The sequence below is a fragment of the Toxotes jaculatrix genome, chromosome 2 (assembly GCF_017976425.1).
Source record: "Toxotes jaculatrix isolate fToxJac2 chromosome 2, fToxJac2.pri, whole genome shotgun sequence".
NCBI classification, from domain to species: Eukaryota; Metazoa; Chordata; class Actinopteri; family Toxotidae; genus Toxotes; species Toxotes jaculatrix.
Genome location: NC_054395.1, coordinates 21,633,468 through 21,659,014, shown reverse-complemented (window position 1 = coordinate 21,659,014; position 25,547 = coordinate 21,633,468). Strand labels below are relative to the sequence as shown.

The 25,547-nt window shown below is 43.1% G+C and overlaps 1 protein-coding gene across 5 annotated transcripts in view; it reads right to left on the bottom strand.

The window, feature by feature from the left end:
- The window catches only part of LOC121190024 (membrane-associated guanylate kinase, WW and PDZ domain-containing protein 1-like), an 85,876-nt gene that overhangs the window by 11,571 nt on the left and 48,758 nt on the right, over positions 1-25,547 (bottom strand). Inside the window, exons 3-18 of one of the 5 annotated variants that reach the window (XM_041050570.1) lie at positions 23,985-24,104; positions 21,983-22,171; positions 20,590-20,857; positions 20,231-20,278; positions 19,876-19,958; positions 19,282-19,320; positions 17,257-17,314; positions 16,914-17,026; positions 15,409-15,531; positions 14,710-14,895; positions 13,911-14,522; positions 7,293-7,327; positions 4,277-4,532; positions 1,597-1,688; positions 515-710; positions 6-308 (exon numbers count right to left, since the gene is read on the bottom strand). In XM_041050570.1, coding sequence (XP_040906504.1) covers positions 6-308; positions 515-710; positions 1,597-1,688; positions 4,277-4,532; positions 7,293-7,327; positions 13,911-14,522; positions 14,710-14,895; positions 15,409-15,531; positions 16,914-17,026; positions 17,257-17,314; positions 19,282-19,320; positions 19,876-19,958; positions 20,231-20,278; positions 20,590-20,857; positions 21,983-22,171; positions 23,985-24,104 — 2,721 coding nt within the window. The remainder of the gene's footprint in view (positions 1-5; positions 309-514; positions 711-1,596; positions 1,689-4,276; positions 4,533-7,292; positions 7,328-13,910; positions 14,523-14,709; positions 14,896-15,408; positions 15,532-16,913; positions 17,027-17,256; positions 17,315-19,281; positions 19,321-19,875; positions 19,959-20,230; positions 20,279-20,589; positions 20,858-21,982; positions 22,172-23,984; positions 24,105-25,547) is intronic. The other 4 variants (XM_041050579.1, XM_041050588.1, XM_041050595.1 and 1 more) reach the window with 4 other exon arrangements.

Here is a 25,547-nt window from a genome sequence, read left to right as displayed (position 1 = left end):
CTTACCAAAGGTGGTGCCGGCGTCAGGCCTCGAAACAGATGACACGATGACAAAACCGAAGCCCTCGTTCTCTCCACGCTGGATTTCCACGTCGTATGGCTGCAGGGAAGCAGGCACCACCGCACTCCCACTGCCACCTCCGCCGCCGCTGCCTATGCCGCTGGTAGATCCGCTGCCAGAGCTGACAGTGTTGAGCGAGTTCTGGCTCCCCTGGGGGGTCCGCTTGCCCTCCGTCAGACTAGGTGCCTGGGTGCTGCTGTGGTGGGAGGAGGCCGGTGATGGAGGAACGTCACCTTCTCCTTTTGACACTGGGAATGAGGAAGAATAGACCGGTTAGATTTTAGTATTACAGTATATTTCTACAACTTTTGATTAATGTATTCCTGTCAGGAACCTTGGCCTTCTTTCATCAGAAAAGCAAGCAGTGTGTGCTATGTTTATATAATATTCATGTGACCGTGCATGACACATGTATGAACACACATGCACAAGTTTTATGTAAAACTCTCATCACCTCCGTATCCGGGGGTCTTGCGTCTGACAGTGAGGTTGACGTGGCCCTGTTTGGCAGCCTGCTGCATCAGCTGCACCACCAGCTGGTGAGACTTGCCCACCACCGCCGTGCCATCAACACAGATGAGCTCATCACCCGACCGCAGGCGCCCATCCTCATCTGCTGCCCCATACTTCACTATGTGGCCTATGTAGATCTGGAAAAGGCAAGCACACACAAAGCATGATGTAACAGATTTTTTGTTTTGCATTCGTTAAATTATGTAATTTATTGTATTGTGACGTGAGTACAGCACCTTTATAATTATGATGCTATGGCTAATTAAGAGTCATTAAACTGCAGTAAATGAAACCAACAGCCAACAGAGAGTGCAGTGACTCAGTGTGACTTATCTCCTGATTTTAAATCACTCTGTTAAACACAGCAGCATATCACAGTCTACTGCTGCATCACTTCAAGGTATTTGTGGCTTACGTTTGGACAAACCAAGAAGACCAGTATGGCCTATTGGGGCCGTGCAGAAGCTTGTGTGCTTTAGGCACTGTGTGGGAGTGTACACATGGCTCAGACAGAAACAAGCGCACAGCTACTGTTTTTTGGCACAAACAACAAGTAGTAACTCCTGTGGGGTAGACCTGAAGCCTGCTTCCATTTTATTTCCCTCTATTCCTCAATATCTGCCTTCCACTCCCCCTCTTGCTCCCTCCTTTTAAGACAAATATATGGCGCACAACCAGAACGACTGGTGGGTAAGGCCTTTGCCTCTCTTAACAAGCTGTCTATATGGTCCTCCAGAGAATAACGGCTCCAGTTAGGGAGAGAGTGATGTGTTAGGACTTTGTGCTACTCTGGTTTAAAGGCGGCTCTAAAAAGAAAAGCAGGAGAAGAAAAGACAAACAAGACCAACAAAACAAGTACTTAGTGTACTTGTTTTGTTGGTCTTGTTTGAACAAGGACAGAGAATTTGGAGATCAGCAAGAGTATGAATGAGGTGTATGAGTGTGTATGTATACTTTAATCTTTTAATTCATCATCTGTTACAATAAACAATTGATGAGATTAAAAGGTGGAGGGATACTTACAGGCTCCCCGGGTTCATTTCCTCCCAGGATGCGAAAGCCGAAGCCTGTGTCTTTCCGCCAAAGGAAAATGTCCTGCTCCTGGCAATCTGGCACTGAAATACACAAGAGGAACAGTGAGAGGACTCCATGGAGATCAACCACCAAACCGCCCAAGGAGCCTGACTGATTAGCATCTTTGTAGGCTAATCACTGAATGCTTGTTCTCTAATCAACAAGTTAACTCCCATTTTGTCTAATTATAACATATCCACATCCAGTTGTGTTATCGCTGATCAATAAGGTGTTTGCTCTTCTTTTAGAGTCAGAATGAAAGCAGGCAAGATCAACAGCTGCTCCTTCCCTCACCTCAGCCCTGCCTTGTTGAGCAGATTGGCTCCTTTGTAGACCACAAACTAGGCTGCAAAGTCTTATTCTGTGACCTTGTCATACTCACAGAAGTGCGATCAGAAGAGTTCCCATTGTTGATCTCTATCATTAGCCTTAACTTATAACCAAACCTTTCTTATACACACAAACTTGTAGCATATTTCTCCTGCTTTCCATCTCACACACACGCAACTCCCCACGCGTTTGCATCTCGCCATGGACAGAGCAGACTGTGGAGGAGGACACAGGCAATTTGGTGTCAGTCTGTTCAGCCCACAGGGCCAGTCCGCACAGGAGGCACAGGCCATTTCTTCCTGCACTGCCTGCTGTCTGCACGGCTGCCGCGCAAGGCCAGTAGTGAACCCATTAGCTTCAGCTCTCCAGTTCCCCCGATAACTCGCTCTGCGTGATTTAAACTGCTGCGGCTAGACTTGTAATTAACCCTCCGCTGACCCGTGTCTATAGAGTTGTGATCAAAGTAAACTAACAGTAAGAGGAGCAGCAGTGTGCCACATCAAGTGACAGGTGACATGAAGCATTGAAGGAAGCAAAATTCCCAAAAGCTCACATTTCGGTCACACTGTCCTGCCACTGAAATAGTGCAGTCAATGGATGCATGGTTGCACCTACTCGCAAATTCAAGAGTGTGTCCTTGTATGTGGCAGCATGCACATGAATACATATGAAAACAAAGACACTGAATCTGGGCCTCTTTGTCATTCTTTGTCTCCTTCTCTGTCTCTTGTTTCATTGTGTCTCCCCCTCCTCCTCCTCCTCCCCCGCCGTCTCAAAAAGGGGCTGCAGCTCCTTCAGGGGTTATCAAACAGATATACCAATCAGCCGCAGCTTAAAGCAGCCCTCTCCGGGCACAGTTAATATTTAATCAGCAGCAGTCCTAGATTCTACAGGCAGCCATGATTATTAACCATCGCTGTAATACACAGCATGTGCACGACCCGCACGTCTGGCTGGCAACAATCACAAGTGTGCAACAAGCTAACACAGCAGTCCTGCCATAGACATCACCTCTCTACAATCACAAAGCAATCTTTTACAGCACAGAAATGTATTTCACAGCATATACAGACCCTAGTCTCATCTTAAATATCATTACCGCTACGAGTACAGGAGGTTTGAAGGGTGTAATTCAGCGAGAGAGGAGAATGAACCTGTTATTTTGGAGGATCCATCTTCTTTCTCAGTATCTTCTATTAGAAATAGAAAATAAGTGGTTTGACACCCTTACAGTGGTTCCCTATGAATAATGCAAGAATAGGCCATGACTGCAAATGATATTGAGGAGTTTTACAGAGAGGCTGCCTACTTTCTGGTGTTCCAGTTTTGGATTTTGGATGTTCTGTTTTGCCGCTGACTGAACAGTGTGTGAGACAAGCTGTTTGGCTGCTGATAATGTAAATGGTCAGTTTCAAACTATAAACAAAGTGGTTTAAAAGGTGAACTGTTATTTGCCCCCCCCAGTGGATGATGTGCAGTAAAGTCATCATCCTGTTTTTTGTTTTTTTGCACAAAGTTCTTTTCAGTAGAAAGGCAGACAAAACCTGTGACTGACACACGCACACACACACACACACACACACCACACCACTCACCACTCATCGGCAAAAACTTGCATGTTTTCAAGGACACTCTCCTCTTGGAGGCGCCTTTTGTCACTGGATCAGTTGTGACTCAGGAAGCACACAATTGTTTAGCAAACACAAAAAAAAGGGCTTTAACAGACACAAACACACACACAGATGTGCCCTGTGGTCGTCACACTGAATACTTAACACTGAACTCTGAGTAACGTCTCCACAAATTAAGAATTACATTTGCTAATGCACTCCAAGCAAAGCAATCAGAGATGTTTCCAGGGCGTCTTTTCACTTCATCAAAAGGGTCTCACAGTTCAATCAGTGGATATTATAGTAAAAAAAAAAAAAATCCACCCAGCAGTTATCTGTTGAAAAAACATTTTGCTTGACCTCCATGTCTAATCCCAAAATCATTCAGTAAACCTTTTATAGAGCACAAAAAGCTTAATATAGAAGCAGAGGAAATAACAGAATAATACAGAACAGATTTTAAAATTACACAAAGCAAAAAAAAAAAAAAGGAAAAGGCATTAAAAAGAAATAAGTATACAAAAGAGTCTGATGCAGTCTCAGATTTTTAGCAATTTCTTTCCACAATGAAGAACTTTTTATAAATTAGTTTTTATCTTGAATTAAAGCCATCACACCTATTCTTTTAAACTCTAAAGTCAGCAAAACTTTCAAATTCCTAAAATAAGACAGGAGTGAATTCTACTCACGTCTGCTCTCGTACATGCTCCTGGACTGCGCCCAGATCTTAAAGGGGTCTGGCTTCTTCTGGAGGGTGAGCGTGCCATCTGCAGGGTCCTGAGGGGGCAGGCCTGGCAGAGGCTGGGTGGGGGCAGCAGGAGTGGGAGCCACAGCCTCACTGGGCATGGCAGAGGGTGGGTGGCTGGGAGAATCGGTGTGGGTGCTGCGATGGCTGCACACACTGTGCTGGGAGCTGCTCTGGCTGTCTTTCCTCTCTAACTGGTGCTGGGTGGACAGAAAACACAGGGAGAGGCATACGTGTGTGAGGGATGGGGGTGGATATAACCACAAGACGGAGGTAGAGGGCAGAGAGAGGAGAAAAAAAGTGAGAGTGATAAGTGAGTCAGTGATAAGGGCGAGATAGAGGGGAAAAGAGATGAGTGAGAAAAGTGATGATGGAGGACAAAGAGAAAGAAAAAACGATCAAGGTCATCTTTTTTAGACGTTGCAGTAGAACATCTCTCACTAAAACGTCTGCTGGAGTGTGGAGGAGAAATGACTTGGTTTCCATGGTTGCCAGACAAAGAGTTTGAAATGTGAGGGAATTTTAGCGAACAAAGAAATTGCCTTTATGAATCCCATGAATCTTTGTTTATTGCAGAAGGTCCATTGCATGAAAACAGAGTCAGGAATGGTCTCTTAATTGAGGCAGGAATGTGTAAAATCTGGCTTGAAACCAAACTGTAAACACTCAACAGCAGAGTGGAATCTCCTGGTGGACAGGAGAGAGGTATTGCAAGTGTGATATTGCTACTAAGTAGGCATTCAATATGTCAAGCCTTTTTTTTTTTTTAAATTTTTTTTATTAAACACTATTTTACTGCGGCAGTTTAGATAAACAATTTCATCAGACATTGTAACCAACTCCTGTGAATCAAGAAATTCACACAGATATAGAAATCATAACATTACAGTCAATAAATAGTTATGTTTAATGAAGTGGAATGACACAGGAAAACACTAACTGAAATTTATTCAATACTTGGTGGAGAAGCCTTTGTTTGCAATGACAGCTTCAAGGCGCTTCCTGTATAAGGAAACTGAAATAGTGTCTATAAATGCACTGATGCACTTGTAAACTCTAAATTTCTAATTTGAACAGGTCATTGCACTTTAAATAGTTGATTTTTGACCACGTTTGGACTAAAATTTTGGTGATTGAAATAGAATAACTGCCATCCTGATGACTTTCCAGAGTTTTGAATGTTTTGGGGTCTGTTAAGTCTTCACAGATCTGTTCATCGACCTCAGCTTACGGAATCATATTTCATTATGTGACTTTTACCTGAATCGACACGCCCCCAATAATGAAGCCGCTTGCATTGTTTTAACGCAGTGCTGTTTTTGGTCCTTGCTTATAATCTCTGTATTCTGATTCTGCAGCCACAAAATGTACATATTACCACGCAGATGCACATCATAAAGCCTTTTATAAAAATTGAGCCTTACTGAGGAAATGTAATTACTGACAGTGAGAGAGCACGAACAACAACTGAATCATTTTCTATCTGATATGAATAATAAACCAGTGCTTGAAATGGTAGAGAAGTCGTGGCACCGTCTCTCTCACTCATCACACTGAACGAGATGAAGGGTCAAATTTTCCAGTAATGCTTCTTAATGAGGACAACAGCCATGCAAAATTGACTTCTCATTTGATCACCGGAGACTTGCTCAGTGGGTTGAGACAGCACAGTCTCTCTTGCATATGGGAGTTTACTGTGAGCATCTATTTAGATTCTGAACTGGAGGCAAAATGGTTGTTCTGGGTTGACACGAAGTCGCATGCAGCGTGACATTTCACTGACATAACACAGAGGGGGGGAAAACTGGCTTTTCCTCAGTGGAAAGCTAATCCAAAGTGACAGTCAGGCAAGGCCACTATTGGTCCCACCCGACCCTCTTAAAACGCCCACCCCTCCTCCATCCACCGCGCCATGCGACCTGAATAGGTGACACCCACAGCTAATCCTAATCCTAATATCCTGCCATCTGAGGGGAAGGCTTTTAATGTCGATCAAGAGACACAGTGGTGGGAATTGAACCCATCACTGACCTTAGAGGAGTCCATCCATAGGAAACGTCCTTCTACCATAACTTGCCCGCTCTCCAGGGGTGAATCAGGGTGACAGTAATTTAAATCTGCTCTGGCATCTCTTCTGAGACGGTATTGATTTTTTTTATCAGGTTGAGATGAGTTGTAAAAATGGGGAGGTGTTTGCTCTTTAAACTCCTGAATAACTACACTGTCCCGAAAGAGACCCCCCACACACTGCTCACAGATCTGGTCTTTCTGCCCCCCCCTTCTCCACCCTCTCTTATTCGTCACAGCTGCGAGTCACATTGCAATCTGTTGCGATAGTTCCTCCAGGTTTCCCAGTCTCCCTCTTCTTTGCTCCCAGCCCACTCTATCATTGCGTCCTTCTCCCTGTCTGTTAGCCTCCGTGCGTCCTCTGTATCTGTGGGCTATCGTAATGATTCACTGCTGTTAGACAAACCATCTCCACGCTGGTCCTCCCCTCTCTCATCCTCATCCTGTTCTCCTATTTTCGCTTCATGCCTCTCTCTCCCATCATCCTTCAGCTGTGGCTGTCTGCCCTCTCCAACAGCTGGTCACTGTTAAACTGTTCTGCCCAGGCTATGCTTAATCAGTCACAGGATGGCACCATGGCAGGAGTGGAGGGATGTAGAGAGAAAGAGAGAGGATATTAAACAAATAAATGGCAACACAGAGGCGAGAAAAGAAAAGGAAAAAATGAAAGAAAGAAGCATGCAGCCGAAGTCAAAGTGGCAGACTGAGAAAGAAGTAAAGAGGAACGGTGGCAGAAGGGAAAAATGGGAAGATTTCTGAAGCTCAAGGTGCAGAGCAGTGGAGCAAGAGTTAGATGTCACATCTCCATGTCTTCTGTTCTTTAACTAGGGCTCCTTTGACTCAGTAGAGCAAACATGCACACACACAAAAGAGCTGAAGATCATAGTACTCACCACCAGCTTTGGACTCCTCTTGGCTGGTACCACTCCTGCAAAACATCGGCAGAGAGACAGAGAGAGCATTAATGACCTGCGGTGCTCTTCCCTTGTCCCCTCTGATCAAAAACTCCCCAGGACGAACGGATGGACCCTTGGTTCCTGCTGCAGAGCAGAATGTAACTGGCCCAGCTCTCTCTCCTCCTCCTCCTCCTCCTCCTCCTCCTCTCTGTTGCTTTCTCGCTCTGAGCAACACACTGCACTGGGCTGCTCGCTAATCTAAGTGATCTCCTCCCCCTGTGCTGTATCCTGCTCCACTCGGCACTCTCACCCGTGCTATTGGAAGAGGAGCAACTGATCTATCTGCATTAGACAGGCTGACTGATGCTGCAGCAGCCCCGGACTAAGCTACAGGTCCCCCCCCCCAGTCTGCTCGCCAGCTGTTTCCAACACAACCTCTCCAGCAGAATCTCAACTATTACCCACTGAGAAGGAGCTCAGTAGCTTGAGCTTCATATCAAAGGAAAGCCTGAGCTTCTGCCTTACTATGCACATCTTCTGAGTAACTACAGAGCTGTTTCCTCTCCTCTTCACTCCTCCTCTTTGCTCAAGGCTTACATTGAGATCTTCTCTCTCTCTGCCCTTTTTTCTTGTTCCCTCCCCCTCCTCTTCTTCTGCACACCATGAGTTGCTCTCTCCTTATATCTGTCTCTATCTCCCCTCTCTTTTATATACCAGTTAACATACTGTAGAGAGGCACCAAGAAGATCAATCTCATTTGTGCTAATTAAATATTAATACTTGGAGCCAGTTGTCAGGGGAGAGGATTCACAGCTTATCAGTGTAGGGAATAATCCACATTCCCACTTAACTGCCTTTTTTCACATCCATCACAACCCAGAAATCCACTCATTGTGTAGGTTTCTCTACTTCAAACCAATTAACACCAACCCATTCATTCAGACTCCGCCTGATTATTTACCCCACACACACAGAGGATGCACCGCTTTCCAAGAAAATTCCCTTCCTGAAGCTCCCTTTCCTGCCACTTCCTACAGCACCGTACGTTGAGACAAAAATAGACAAATGAATGCATGAGTGACATGAGGCAGGATTGGGACAAAGAGTTGCTGTTGCCAAGGTAATCAAGTAGGTCTGTATATGGTGGGAGCAGTCTGTTAAATATACTGAGTGAGCCACAAGCAGCACGGCACATTTACATTAATTCTTAACCTTTGATCCGTTACAGCCTCGTTTTCCTTCATTTCCGCTATGGAGACCAATGAAAACCTATTATTTCCTACCCAACGTGCAAAGGCGAAAAAAAACTTACTGGGAGTATTAAGGGAAGGTTCCAGCGACATTAACACATGCAACAACATGCAAGCATCCATCTTAGACTCTTTCTGCTGCATTGGCAAAAAATCATTAAATGTTAAAACTCTCTGTTGCTGCAAAGCCCCTCTCTCTACACGATTCATAATTTATCCTCTCTATTTTCCCTCCCCCCTCACCCCTCTCTCTCTCTCTCTCTCTCTCTCTCTCTCTCTCTCTCTCCCTCCCCGCCTCCCTCAGATTACGGGGTGCCAGTTACTGGAGCAAGTGGAACATCTCAGCTGCTGACATGCTGATGAATGTTTTTGTGTGAGCGTATGTGTCTGACCCAGGAAGGACACACATCAGAAGGTCAGATGTCAATAATAAGTGTTTCCCATTTACAACAGCAGGTTATGTGACCCTGGAGCCCTGGAAATTACGCAGTGTGGAAGGCCAGTAGAAACCTTTCACTTTGAAACAACCTCTGAAAATCTTCAAACTGGCAACGAGGTCAACATAATTAGAATTAAAGTTAAAAGAAATTGAATTTAACTATCGCCATATGGTTAATAAATTTGAGTGTGGAACTGAAGGTGAATTAAGATTCAAGAAATTGATGTAGTTTGACTTCAACTCTATAATAATCCACTATAGCTTGTGTCAGCTAGAACAGCTGATTTACATACTGCGTAGTGTGAACGCATTTTCATTCATGATGCAGTCTTTAAATCTGCTTACCTTACTGTGGCATTGTGATGCTGATGTATACGTGTAACGCAGAGCTGATCGAATCTAGCTGGATGTAACATTTATGAGCAGCAGAAGCTCGTGAGAAAGAAATATGGGAATCGCATGTTCCTGCACTCACGCAACTCGGCAGAAGCATCCATAAAGGCATGCATGCTATACATATGTAATACCAGCACAGGCAGGTATGCCAGAAGGTGAGCTTCCATTTATAACACAGAAGGTGAGTTTATGAACACGCACACACAAATACACACAGCATTTACATTATGCAGCAGTGCCATAATCCAGATTTTTCTCTCTCTCTGCTGAAGCTGCTGAATGACAGTAAAGCTCTGCTCCACAGAACGCTGCTCCATTTTAAAAGACTGAATTGATCACTAAGAATGCAACACTGGCTTAAAAGGCCTGATTTTATTATTACTGAGGCAACCTTCTACCAGAATGACTAACACTGTGTCCATTATCATTCAAATGAGAGGGGAAATAAACAAATTGGAAGTGAAAGCGAGTGCTGTCAGTTGTTTGGTGACCTAAACTGGCTCTAAGCGTCAGTGTGGAGGAGGCTGCTTCCTCTACTTCTTTTACAGTAGACAGTGAAGTATGCACATAGTAACTGGCACAATTACCAAGAAGTATGCTAATGAGGAAATTACTGAACAACACTAAAAGCAGAGACTGCAGAATCACACATGCAGCCTCTAGAAGAACATGTTCATACTATCAATCAGCAATATGAGCGCGCCAATCACTGTTTCTGCTCAACAAGCTTGTAGAATTTGTGTGTAGAAGCAAATACTGGTGATAAAGGAGTGGGTCAGACCTTTGTATTGATTAGCCTTAAAAAGATGTCCTTGCCATCTGCCCTGTCTCTCAGTGTTATCAAAAAGAAGTCTTGTCACTTTAAGATTGAATTCCAGGAATCACACATTCTTTGTTTTATCCTGAAGCAACAGCACTGGCAAAGCTCAAGCTTTCAAACTCGATCTGCAGCTCAGTGAATAGCCCAGTGTTCCAACATGCTGTTGAAACTGTGGCCTTGGTGGGTCTATGAAGAGCCCACACATGCGAGCGAATGGTCCTTCCTCCAGGTTTTTTTTTATATACATTGTTAGAGGGCGTACAACATGAGTAATGTTCCATTTTGTTGAGCCAAACCTGTAAACATTTGTCCTTGCTCTACTTACCTACTCTATAAGACTGTCCTATTATCCAGTTGTCCCCTCTCTTCATTTGCTCTAAATTATATTGTCTTGCCCTTCCTCATCATCTGTTATCATCACATCATTCCTCTACCTTCATTTCCTCCAAATTTTATTTCCCTTCCCTCTGTCTTTTCATTTTCTCTCTTCTTTCTCTCTGTCTCTCAGGGGACAGGAGCGCTGTGCACGATTGTCATGGCAACAATGATGGGGAGACAAGATGGAGGAGTTGTAGATGGCCTGGCCTGCTTTACAGGGGAGGATCCTGTGTGTGTGAGAACACCAGATGTTATCTTTAAAATTTTACTGGAAAATAAAACATTCCTTAGACTTGAAAGCTCAAGGTAATAATACATTTTTTTTAACCAGTAGATATGCAAATGCTTAGAGTGCAGGTGCTATGCAAATTTGCTAAACAACTGAATCCTGCACATCACACTGGCAGTGAATTTGTGCAGTTGTTTTGAAGTAGACGTTTAAGTACAAATTATAAAAAAACATTGCATCTAGGTTTGAAAATACCCATTTGCCTTGTACTAACTTTTTTTCTTGTCACTTCTCAGGTCCTTAGCAGCTGCTTCTCTCATTACCACAACTACCTATTCTACCTCTCGTCTATTTCCACTGCACAAATTACAAGTTGCTATTCTCACTTCTTCTTGGTTTTCAAAAACCCACAGACTTGAAAATAGAGAGACCATTTGTTGGGCAATCCAAAAGCCCAAAATATGGCTTTGTTCATTTCAGACACACTCTTCTGCTGCTGCACGGAGCATTAAGGTAATGGCAAAATGCACTGCAGCCTTCTGAAAATGATGTGTGACAAAACACATTTGAATTTTTTTTTTTTTTTTTTACTTGTGAAGCTTCTGAACTCACAGTGTATCTTTCTGAGATTAGCCACAAGCAATCTCAGTGCACTGACACTATTCAGTTCAGAGTGATGCTGCCTCCTGGGCAGTAACAGTAAACTGTTGAACTGATGTAGTTTTTTTTCCATGTACGTCTGATTATACAGCCCACTCAATCTGAATCTTAGAACACTTAAACAATGTAAAGTTTTTTTTTTTTGCAACAGCGGTACTGACATTTTGAAGGATGTATATCTCAGGAATGTAATTTCTGTGACACAACTCAATTTACTGCACAAACTGACTCAAAATTGGAATATAACAATCACTGAGGGAAATCATCGTGATGTTATGTTTGTTTGACCTTGTGCTTTGTGCCCTCTTATAATAACGGACTCTGCTGACTCTGAGTCAGACAGCGCAGATTGATGAGTCACAGATGAACAGATTAAGGCTTCTTCAGCTGAAGTCCACCTTGTTCCTCCTCCTCCTCCTCCTCCACCTCCTCCTCTTCTCATCCGCTGATACTTCTCTAAACCAATCCCCTTGTATACGCTCCCCTCGCTGAACTTCAGTGCTGTTCAGCAAATCTCACACTCTTTCCTCTAATCCTCCACCTCCACTTTCTCAAAACATGATCCCCGGGCCTTCTATTTCTCATCCTCTGCTCTCACCTCTTATCTGCTTTACCTCTCTCCTCTTTGCTCGTATAATTGTTGTTTGTGAATGACGCTATGTGCTAGCTGCTAGCGATCACTTGAAAGGTCACCGCATCATTCTTAGACAGAAAGCCGAGCACAAATCTCAGTCCCAAGAACTGTTATCGAGAACAGCTGGAACTAATGAGCATGTTTATAAGTGATTAGTTTGTCATGTGTGTTTTGGATTAATCTATTAATTGCTTAGTGAGTAAAGCGTCAATAAATCCTCATCATAGTTTCCCCGAGCATAAGGGGATGTTTTCAGTTTGCTTTAAACCCAAAGATATTGAGTTCACAATAACATAAAGGAGGGAAAAGATTTGTAGAAAAACTTGTTTTATATTTTTCAAATAAAGTTAGTGAGAAGTGTACGCAGCCCTAACGTCTAACCATTCATATAACACCTTAATTCATCTAAACATCAACACCTTGGCTGCCTGTATGTGTGTAGTTTCTGTACATCATCACCTGGCCACTCAATAATGACAGGCTTTCAAAACTAGTGATGATCTACGCCGCTGTTAGTAGCTCTGCCAGTCTCCACTGACTTCCTTTTGCCTCCTTCCCACTTACCCTCTCCTTTATTTCCTCTCTGCCTTGCTCTTGCTCTCTTTGTACCTCTCCCTCTCAGCTCTGGTAGCAGGAATACTGCCCTGCATCCCTATCACTCTCTCTCTCTCTCTCTCTCTCACACACACACACACACACACATACACTCATAGACACACACACACACTCATAGACGCATATACACAGGCCCATAATGATGCTGACATTTAACACAATACAGCAGTGTTATTCCAGCAGCAGTGCACAAGGTCAACTCATTAGAGAGCATAATTGATGTGGGGTGCATATTCCAACCTGCCACTAAAAGAGTTCTGGGTCAGGCGTCATGGACGGCAATTTAACAACAATAAGGACTGGACGCAAATGAGAGACCTCGAATGTCATTCAGTGTCTGCGTGGATACTCTACACTCGGGCAAACAATTTGTTTTGTTTTGGCATTTCAATGAGAAAAACATTTATCTCTGGGTTATTGCAGGCCAAAAGTGTAGGAACATGAATGGCACAGTGTAGTGGTGAGATGGCTGAGAATCCAAGAAAATCAGCATCCTCCATTGAAAATCAGCATTACCAATAGCACACGTAAAAACAACAGAATATAAGCCGATTGAATGCTCAGTATTCTAATCAAGATCAAGAAACATTCAGTCATTTTCTGTTTCCATGAACACAGGCTCTAATCTTCTCTTCATTCCAGGTACAATCATTTGAAAATAAAACACATCCTGAGGAGATAATGAATAGTCACACCCTTTACAATACCCAAATTGTCATATAGGCAACATAAGACAATAGCAAACATGAAGAGTGGCAGTGTCTCTGGGGTCCAATTCAGCAGCATCTGTATTCATAACGTATGCGAGTCCCTGACCTAATGTGCTCCTCCTCCCCTCCCCTCTCATTCATCCATCTCGCCTCTTTACCCAGCCTCCCACTCCTTCCCACACTCATCTGCTTGTCCTCTGCCATGCTAACTACTCAGCCCATATTCTCTTTACCTCTCCTCGTTTCATCCCATCCCGTCCAAGCATTTTCAACCTGCCACCCACTCTCTTCCTCACATTCCTCTCTTGCTCTCTCATTATGTCACTCGCTCCATGCCGACTATTCAAGCTGTTATCTGTTCCACAGACAACAGTACATTCCTTTGTGTGCTTAATCACACATCTTTTCACATCAAAACTTCAGTTCCTGCATCTATTTATCCAGCCATGCTGACAAATATCTGATATCAAGATGTAATACATACCTCTTTGCACCAGCATGGTGACTTCGCTGCCTCTGGGACATTTGCTCAGCAGGTCCACCACCTGGTTGTGGCTCATATTTTGGACATTTCTCTTGTTGACCTCCATCAGAATGTCTCCCTCCTTTAGGCCACGGCAGCGCGGATAGTCCACTATCTGCTTGACCCTCTGCCCTCCTCCCGTCAGGCTGTCAGCAATGGTGAATCCGAATCCTTTGTCCCCCTTCTCCATGTGGATGGTAATCAGCTCAGGCTGGGTGGCTATGGACGAGGCCAGGGTGACCACATCGCTGGAGTAGCCGTGCGAACCGTTAGACGCCACCTCAGCCGAGGGGCTGTGCGGCCGTGGCTCCCTCATGCCGTTAACGGGTCCAGCCTGGTTGGAAGGCGAGTCAAACGTCTCCTGTCCATTGACAATGATAGGCTCCTTGTCCAAGATTGCCACTGAGGTGACCAGGCTGGTGTTGGGGTCATCCGGGTCAAAGGGCAGCGGGTAGCCACGGCATAAGGCCAAGTCCACCATGGAGCCGATGGGGATGGATTGGAAGATCTTCACCACCTGAGCGTGGGTGTAGCCCAGCACAATGGTGTCATTCACACTGACTATCACATCACCTGCACCAAGGAAAATTACACTGTTAGTGATGCAGTTATTTACACAATAACAGCTATTAATACACGTTACACTCTTTTTATGGCATCAGCCCACAGGAAATGGATGAGTGTATTACAAGAAGAAGACTAGAGTGTGTGTTGTTGAATGAAAACAGTGCCCCCTGTGGATCATGGTTATGTACTGCACCTGTCTCCATCTTGCCATCCACAGCTGCAGGCCCGTCCAGCACCAAGCTTTTGATCTGTAGAAACTCATCTGGCTCGTCGCCCCCAACCACGGTGAAGCCGAAGCCGCGACGACTCTTCTTCAGCTTTGTGTTGATGAAGGTTCCTTTCAGCTCTGCTGGGTTTCTTGTGAAGAAAGGCTTCCCTCCTGCAGAGCACATGAAAAAAAAAACTACTGTTTCCACTTTCAAAATTCCTGAATGACGTTTTGTATGATGGTAATTTTGTCTCTCAGATCAGGGGGCAGTTTAGGATTTAACAGCAACTCATTCCCCAAATTTTGAAGGTCACAGCACCATTAACACGGCCTGTGAAACAGTTGATTGATTAGTCCGGCTATTAGAAGCATTTGCTGAAGCATGGACAGTTTGACATGTGTCTAACAACATTTGGTCAGGATGCATTTGCTTGTCACTTCCCCATACAGTAATTTCCTAAATCACTTGTCAAAAGGCTGTAAACAAATGAGGAAAAAAAAATACACAAACGGGGTGTCTGTCCAGAAAATCGTTATAAAAAACCCCACTTGGAATAGCCAGTGTAGATGTACTAAACAAACATTATTCATCTGTACTACATTATGTGTCCTAGGGTGGCTGTCAGAACACGATAGAAAAATCAAGCAGTAGTATGTGCAGCGTTTATAAGCTTAAAGATTTACGTTTGACTCCTGCAGGGCCGGGAGGTAGAGTTGGTGGGACCTGCGGGTCCCTGTAGGTCTCCAGGTGGTTTGGAGCGTAGTTTGCCAAAGGAGCCGCTGCTGAGGAGTGCTCCTCTATCCACTCTGTACGAACACAGTCACACTCACTTTAACCTGCACACTCTCGACACAAAGGTGTATTTACATGCCAAAAATATGCACATATATAGACACTTAACAGTAACACGCACACAAACACAGAGCTTAAAGCACACGGTACATACTTTCCATCTGATTCTTTTTTATGCCTCAGTTGTAATCGGCTAAAGTTATTTGTTGAATGTGTGTTTGTAATAATTACTGTACCATAAAAAAAATAGCACACAGCCTTCGTACTATTCATAATGCATCATTAAAAAAGATCATATTAATGGATTTTGGCACCACTGTTAACACTGTCTGTCTTCTTCAATTTGGGAGTTAATCATGCACTAAGTTTTAGGATTACAGTTCCCATAATTTGGGGGCTCTGTGGGATGTAAACCAGAAGTATAATGTTTCCAAGAAGTCGGTTATCTGTGGGTTACAACTTAAGGCCCGTTTTTGTGGCCTGTATTTCTTAAAATTTTGGCAATTTGCCACCTATAAAGCATTCTGAATTAGCTGCCATCAGTTCCAGTTTACAGTGTACCCATTTAGGTACTTAAAACTATCACTGGATCACTTTGATGCTGAAGTCAGCATTAGAAAGTGATGATTGTCAGGCTAGTTCTGGATGACTAAAGAGTCTTTTTATTCAATAATTTCTAAGTGGATTTATGGACATTTACTATGTCCGTGTTCGCATTTTACTGAGTTATGACTTCAATAAGGAGTATGATTTTTGATGCAAATTGCATCAGTCGAGTGCTAAGGGTTTTAAAGTAACTTAATTGTCTCCGTGAGTTGTGTGTCACAGCCACTGCTGCAGCTCCAACTCGTGACTGTGTTGGTGAGCGTGCCACATCGCCCAGCAAATCTACAATAACTAACTTCAGGCTGTTTTTAGAGCACCAGCATGTACCTATTCCTTTCACCTCACACAGTATCTTTTTATTATATCTCTCACTCCAGGCCTCCACTGCAACTGTCCCAGCCTCACAGTTTGAAGACCTCTGGATACCTCAGTAAACATCTCCACCTCATCTTTTCATGGTAAAGCAAATTAAATGATCAAATAGAAAATAATATATAGCATTTATGATTTTAAATCACATAAATTAAAAATCTAAACACCAAAGACGACACCAGGACTTGGGCCAGCTTGATTTTGTTAAAACTTCAAAATCAAAAATTGTATTTAGTGAATAACAGTTTTTTTTTCCTATCATGTCTTGACAGGGGAGATGAAGTTGAAGTCAATTCACAGCAGAGAAAAAAAACAGCCTGGCCCAAACCCGGGAGAGCACTGTACAAACTAGAAGGACACGACACTCACAGACATGAAGAAAGAAAGAAATGGTGCCGTGCCAGGGCAGGAAACGAACCTCGAATATACCGCTCACCTTCTGGAGGCTGCGGTTGCTGCTGCTGCTCCAGGATTTTCCGACGCCGCGCCTCCACCACCGGGTTCTCATACTGTGTCTTTCTGTTTATATGACTGAGACAGAGAGAAAACAACAGGTAATAGGGGTAAAGATTGATTAGGAAAAAAAGGATAGGAGTAATGTGAAAGTTACTCCTATCAATATGAAGGTTCAGTTATTGCAGTAAAACAGGTACTTGTGGCCTAAAGGTTAAAAGACTGAAAGAAGATTTGTAAGAGAGACTTGAATTTGGAAAAACCCTGTTTTTCTTTGTATTTATGTGAATCAATAGTGATTAACTTACTCTACATAATACACCCCATACACTGGGTCATCTATTCTCTCCCATCCTGGAGGAAGCTCTGAAATACAGAAGGCACATAACATTACACATAAATAAACAACACTTTGTACCTTTTACCTCGGTCATTAGCAGAGCTCAGTTAATGTGGTTAGGTTGTGTCAATGGAACAAACATAGTCGTCATGCTACACTTACAGTAACTATTGTATGCAAAACACAACGTCTAAAATTTCTCATCATAGCAACAAATTACATTACTTACTTTTACTGTTTTTTGTCACAGTTTTGAGTAAGAGATTAAATCTGTAGTGTTGTGTTACGTTTGTAAGCATTGTTTATCAGGACTTGCTGTCTTTATGGCACAGCATTTTGCTGCTTTGAATCCTGTCAATGCCGCAATGGAATCAAATGCCAAGAAAGACTAAGACTAAATAACCTGTTGTACTATAACACAACAGGATAATTTAAGACAATTTTATTTGCAACACTGCTCCCTTTAAAATTTCAGTTTTATTACATTACCAAGCCCAAATTGGCTCTTCATTGGGTACAAAGGATTCTAGCTGTACCAGTTGTGCACATTTTTACGAATCTAGTCAACATGTCAGACATGCACAGCTGTCAGTAAGTGTTTAAATAACCGAAATTATGACCTGGAAGAGTAAAAAAAAATCTGTATTTGTTTTTCTAAATATTACTACAGTGTTATGCTCATGCAGCCATAGACATTGTACAGACACATAGCCACTCTTCGTGGGAACAGATGGACAGATGAGGCCTATTAAACTGACACATTCCCATTAAGATGTTGGCATCTCAGTTCTCCACCTCACTGTATTTGATTTCAGACAAAGACATTGCCTCCTTGTGTTACTGTGGGCTTCGCCCAAGTCCAGTAAACACTTTTATAAAGGACTGGATTTCACAATCAATAATCACAGACCGCCTGCATTTAAGCAGCCAGTAATAATAAAGGCTTACAGCCAGACATTCAAGGCCTTGTTCCAGACTGAGCTCTCATTCCATTACAGGGTTGTTTGTTCTACCTGCACATGGGACAAGAATCAGCAGCTGAGCCATTTGCCAGTCTGTGAAGCAACTCCAAGTACATCTATCAGCCTAAGTACTCAACACAGCCTCAGCATAACATATTCCAGATGTGTTTTTGTGCATCTAAGACAATAACTCTTGCTGGTCACGCTATGACCAATGAGGAGTAGAATTCTTTTTATTTTTCTTGGTCAGTATCTTTATCAAACTAACACACTATCAAAAAGGAAGTCTACGTCATACACTAAAGAAACTTAGAGGGAAATCACATCTCCATCAAAGACAATGTCATAGTTTTGCACCTCTCTATGTGCAGTACAGTGTCAGAAACACTTAAGACACAAACTAAAACAAAATTAAACCAACAAATTCAGCAGTAACAAAAAAGAAGGGAGGCCTTCATGCTAAGCTAATATTAGCAAGGCTAATACTGTCATAGCTATGATGTAATCAGACAACTTTGATTTGATTTGGAACATAAGATTAATTCATGAGATAATGGTTTATCTAAAATTTAGCTAAAATGGACCAGAGTAGTTCAACGGCGCTCTTGCAACAGTAGCCTATTTATATTGCTCGAGAAGGGGTCAAAAGCCAAGCTCACTGAAAATGACACAAGCTGAATTGAATTTACCTTGTGACAGTTTTTCTCTTAGTTGTAAACCCCACTGACTAAACAGCAGTTGTAAAAGATGAAAAGAGCAAAAACAACAATCATCTTTACTGAGTACCACATATTGCCAGTAGCTCTCCTTAGTCCTATTTAAATAAATAACATTCTACTGCAGCCTGCTGACAGAATAAAACAGTATGAACAAATAAATCATATCACCATATTTATCGCAATTAAGCCCTTAACTTTTAATTCAAGAGCTTATCAATTTTAAATAATATATAGGTCAGAACTGTGCCACCTAACCTAATAAAGCACCTCGGAATAATCCTAGTTTTAGACAAAAAAAATGAAAAGTCTTACCTAAATCACTCTCCAAGTCCTCCGTATGTATCCCTTCTTCTCCAAGATGAAAGCAAGATGAAACAAAGAAAACAAGATGAAGAATAGAAAAGGGATGGATAGCAGAGGAGAAGTGGTTCGGGGGTGGGGGAATCAAGAGCAAATAAAGAATGAAGTGACAGTCCAGAGAAAGGCAAATAGGAACAGACAGAAACCCCTTAGTCTCAAAAGTGTTATCACCAGCATAAAACAAGATCTTAAAAAAAAGTACAATGTGCCACTTTCAGTTTCACCACTTGATGGTGCAATTTTGCAGTCTGTGCTCTGAAGTGGTCAACTGTCATTTGGAAATTCTCAAAACATTTATAAATTATCTGAGATTATATTTTCATTTTTTCACAAAACACAAAACCCACAGTTTGTAGTATGGAAAATGTAGGACACATACCAAATCAACAAATCTTGCAATTTAAACTTTGATAAAAACCTCTTATAAATATACTACTGAGAAATAAAGGGCTGTCACCACTCACTACACAAGAAGAGCCCCATGTCTGAGACCTCAAACACCACCTACTGACACTTTTATTGTGTAAATGACGTGTAGCAGCTTACCATCATCATCACACTCTTCCAGAGGCCTGGGGGCTTTGTCTCTACACCGAGGATCCAGCCATGATGTGGTCTTTGTGTTGTGGCTGAGAGGAAACAAACAAGACAACAGAATAATTCAACACAGGCTGTCAAACCGACACATAAAAGCACAGCAGTGAGGCGCATGAATGCATCAATAAGAATTAGAAAGTAAACCGTGTCAGCAAGTTTACAGAGGACAGGGGGCATCTGCTGCAAAAAGAAATGTGAATAACGGAGCGACACAGGCAGGATATCACCAATAAACAACCTGACTTTTCCTTCTATTGTTAAATAAGTACATAGTGTAATTCAGTGATAGCAGAAAAGAACATACAAGCTCTGAAAATACACAGCCATGTCCTGGTGGTGTGCCTTTGCCGTGCTGCAGAGAGGACAGAGAGGTGGAGGTAGTCAGGTGATCAGGATGTGATCTCCTTTAGAGATCGGGACATGCAGGGATTAACAGGAAAGCAGTGGCACCCAGGGGGTTGGGCAGGTTGGCTGGGAAGGCCTACAAATCAGATCATGGGGGAAAACAAGCCACTGGACGAACAAAAGGGATAATAGCGCAGGTAAAATACAGAAAACACCGACTATGGCATGAGCTGTGCTAAGAAATGCTTATACAGGCAGTGCTAAGAGCGTGTGTGCAGCGGATTAAGCCGTTAAGTGTTGGATGTTGTCGATACATACTCTATGAAGTAAAGTTCCCCGTTCTCTGTGTAGGCCATCTCCCAGTTTTCAGGCAGCGGCCCCAGCGGGTCTTCAGGAGAGACCTGCGGTTCTGCGAGGGTCTGCTGCTCACTGTCTGCTGTGGAGGTGGCCGCATTGTTCAGACCACAGGATGGAGCATTGTCACGTGCGGGGTACGGCCGGAGGATGCCACCGCGGCTCTCGTCCTGGTCGTTAGGGTTACCTGTGCACAACAAAGGAGAGGGGAAGAGACTACGCACTAAGGATCCTGGGTAACACAACAAGCACAACACGGAACAACAACAACAACAAAAAAAACAAAAACACAGTTTATGTCTCATGCATGCAAGAAAAGAATAAATGAACAAACATGCAGCTTTAACCAGACCAAACTCTCTGCACTTCCCCTTCCCCCTATCCTAAATTTGACTCCCCGCCCATTTTTAGTGTACTGAAAGGGCCCCAGGAATATGCTAATTCTTTCAGCAAGAGTCCTTCTCAAACTCTTTTTGACCCCCACCCTCTTTTACCTCTCCACCCATAAGCCTCTTTCTTCTAAAGCTAGCAATCCCAACCCCCCATCCCCACTCTCTCCCCAGTTCTGGCCCAGTGTTCTCAACCACTTCCGTGGGCCTTTCAGGGCTGATCAAATGGTAATTCAACACTTTGGCAGCCTGGCAGGGGGACATAGAGAGGGCATAGATTCACAGCAGAAAAAAACACCATCTATCACTCCTATAAAACAGGATAGAGCTCAAAGGACAGAGGGCAAGACATTTGACATAAAAGTCTTTTACTGTCACCTATTTTCTTCTTTTATTTATATTATGGAATTCATTTACAAGCATATGACAATTCTGTTAAGATGTGCTGAGGAAGTCTGGCATGGAAATACTACTATCACCTGAGGCCGAAATATTAGCACCTGACAAACACATACACATGCAAGAGGGAATTTGTTCAACTAAGGCAAGAAAAGTGAAAAAAAAAATACATGTAGGAGAGGATGTGAGGGTTGTTGCATGAAGAGAAAATGATGAATCTTGTGAGCCTTTCGTCTACTCCTACTTCCCCCTCTACACCCCTCCTCACAGGCAGATGGCAGTGTTTGGAGGCTCACAGAAAGAGGAATCAGCATCACAAAGACATGATGTAACCGCCAGACACCATATGACAGAGGAGAGGATCATAAACATACATGCATTGTCTCTCCCTTTCTGCACTCCTAATCGTGGGCACACACGTGTATACACAGATACTCCCAAACAAGCACCCACTCAAGAACAATCACGGCACAGATGGAGAATACTATGCGTGCAGAGACGAAGAAAGCTGCAGATACAGAAAGTTCAGCAAACGGAGAGAGGCTGGAGAGGTGCTACAACGCCCTCACCTGTAAAACTGTTGTTCATTTCCGTGGCCTGGTCGTCATCGTCGTCGTCAGCAGGCACTACTCGGGCGTTTTGCATGTCATTGTAGGACTTGGTGCGCTTTGGGGTGGACTGCTGGGAGCCTGCATCACTGAGAATCACTGTCCCAATGATGGGCTGCCTTGGCGGCTTGGGGGTCCCATAATAGTTACCTAGGCAACAAGAAGGACATTAGCATGCTAGAGAGAGACACAGAAGGAGGGAGAAGGAGAAACCGAGACAGAGAGAGGAAGCCGGGGATAAAAACAGGCAGAGTGGGGGACAGAGAGATAGCAGGCAGAGGATCTATGAAACCTCCTAATCTTACGCTGACAGGAAAAGACATAAAGCTGGATCACAGTGTGACTACAAATCATGGAAATAAGCAGCTGGTGAGAAAGCAAAACAGTTCTAGTTTGTGTTTGAGGCTGCAGAGCTGTATTGTCTAGACTCTGAAAGCACACGGAACAAAAACGATGGCCCAGCTCACAACACCCAGCTTGTTTTAGTTTAGTAGCTTTTTCTGAATGAAACTGTTTATTTATTACACTGTTTATTTCTCAGTGGAACATAGAATTTATCAAGTTTTTTTCTAGCATTGTACCGATCGTGAATGCATATATTTTTTTGTAAACATGAGTGGAAAAGATGCCCTGGCGGCTGAAACGTGTAATGAGTATCATGTAATGGTAACATGAATAGAAGAATAATTGGAGATTCAGGGAAATGCACGTTCACTTTCATGCCAAGCATTAGATTATCTGTGCAGTAAATACGAAGCTACGATCAGTAGGTGGTTAGCTTAACTTAGCACTGGAGAGACTGGAAGCAAGTTATATCTCAGTTATTTAATCCGTACAAAAACCAATTTGCAGTTTCTTTGGAATTTTTGTGTCTATTTCTTGGCCTGGGAGCAGTAACTTCCTAGAGCCCCCACTGGTTACCTGGCAAATATATGATTATTTGTTTTCTTTCTGATAATTGGACTAGAAGGTGGATACCAATCTTATGTCTGTATACTTAATATGAAGCTACAGCTGGTAGCTAGTTAGCCTAGCTTTAGCATCTCAATTCATGAGCTTTAAAGGTGCTGTAGGCAGGTTTTGTTGCCTTTGGAAAGCGCTACGCTAGCTGTTTCCCTTTGTTTCCAGTCTTTGTGCTAAGCTAAGCTAAGCAGCTGCTGGCCGTAGCTTCATATTTACGGTGCACACATGCATCATTCCTTGAACAGTCTGAATTGAATTCACCTGAGGATGCTGCTGCATGTCCTCTCCCCTAATTTCCTGTCAATTCTCTGTTGGTAACTCTCCGGTAAAAAAAAAGGCATTTCCCCAAAATACTCAACAAAATGGAGAGGAAAATTACATATAAAGTGAGATATAATCAATGTTTCTATATAAGCGTTTATCCATTAAATCCAGATTTATTTATGAATCAATAATCCAGGCTTCCTCTGGTTGTCTGGATGGCCACAGACTCCTGTGGACAGGCATTTGACATTGTCTGCGTGAAAGAGAGAAACGTGCCAACACACAGCAGAACCGGTGCCAAGCAGATTAATGTCGCAACATTCCCTACCAGCCCCGTGCACACAATCACACGCACAAATCAGTCTTAGGCCTGCATAACACACAGCCTCGCAAACAAACACACAATGCATGAACACACCCGTCCACACATATGCACACATTTTTACACACACAGGTTTGTGTCAGTTTGAGACTTAGCGCTGCACAACACTGTCCTTATCAGAGTGAGAGGGGCAGATGTGGAGTGACCTGCTGTCTCCTGGATGCATCTACCCCCGTCATGCACAGTCTAATCGGAATCAACCGAGTGCACACTCTTACATCCTGCCTGCATGTAGGAAAAAATAAATGTTGATCGCTGCTACGCTTATTGTATCTGTGGTGAATCAGGACACCTGCGCTATCATCAGTTGCCTGGAGTGTCAGTTATGATCATTATCATCATCATCGTCCTCACCTTCATATGTTCCTATTTCCAGTAGTGTGCCACTCTCCTCAAGTTCTAGGAAATCCTCCACAGACAGGAAGTTGTAATCCACCCCTGGGACCTCTCCGTCTCGAGGGGGACGGGTTGTACCTAGGGTACGAAAAACAAACAAACAAAGTTTAGGTTGCTGCTGATAACCGGTTAAAATTCAGGCAATGTGCTTACAGTTGACTGAAGGTAAAATCAGATTTTTCCTCCTGGCACAACATTTTCAATATTCTCCTCTCAATCCACACTGAGAGCCTGTGATTAAAGTTAAAATGCAGTCAACATCGCAACATTCATTCAGCTTTTTGAGATGATGAGCGGTCACAGGGAAGGGTTTCTAAGTCAGGAAATGAGATAGTTCTGAAATCAAGAGGGTGTGACTGTAATTCAGCGTAGTGATTGGAAGTACAGTGACTAGTGAGTGGCTGCGAGTGTCATGTCAGGAAATTAAATCGAGGCTCACATCTCGAGCTATCTCTCTGCCTCATGGGAAACTGCTGCTTGCTAAGTAAGAAGATAATATAAAGGTCACCTTTAGCAACACAGCAGTCCTGATACTGTTATCAATCCATCCACTTCTTCATGGTGAGTCTGGAATTGTAAATTGCACTGACATAAGACTATTATAGTTGTATTACTTAAGCTGGTATTGATTGTTAAAGCTGCATTGTTCCATTGTTTATGACTGCAGTGCTTTACAGCAACACTTACTGCATTCTTAGGTGTTGTTAGGTTTAATTGTAGTACAATAAAAGCTTTTCAGTCTGAGGCAATATAAACCAGGACTGACTCCTTCATGTTGTGAAACCAGAGAAGACACAAGACCTGAGTGTATTTGACATAATTCTGCAAGAAGTACACATTAGAGATCTGACTAGACTCTGAATCAAATCTTTGGTTTCAAATTCTCTTTAAAGGCAAACCATCATCAACATTTTCCTTTCTGGCCTAAATGCCCTGAGCCTGATCCCCCTTTGGAGTTAATGATTAGTGGTCTGCGGTGTTTCACTTTGTAGTGAGAACACTTTGTAGGTGGAAGCTGACACCAGACAATGGAGACAGGAGCTATTGTGTCTCTGTCTTTACAAAGAGGAGATGAGATGACAGGCCAGATGGCTGACGGAAGTTGTAACCCATCTGTGATCAGGACAGGAGTGTTTACATGCATCTCTACACACATACATATGAATATGATATACTCTCACACCCTTGGTAAGTGAGCTAGACTTCACTACAACACAGGCAGCAGTGTGAACCATTGTATGTCACACATAGTGCAGCTTACTGGGCCTCAGCGATGGTAAACAGAAATAACTTTCTACTGGAAAAGAAACAGCTATCTCATAGCGAGACTAAAGCTGTGAGTAAACTCCATCAAAACTGCTAATCAACTGGGGGGGGGCAGCCATTTCTGTAACTTTCCAAAACAAACAATTTGACACGTGCTATGGAGTCATAGGACAAAAATCCAAAACTGACCTATGGAAAACCTACCTGAACCCAATGTACATTTTCAAAAAAGAAAGACCTGATCTACGGGAGATC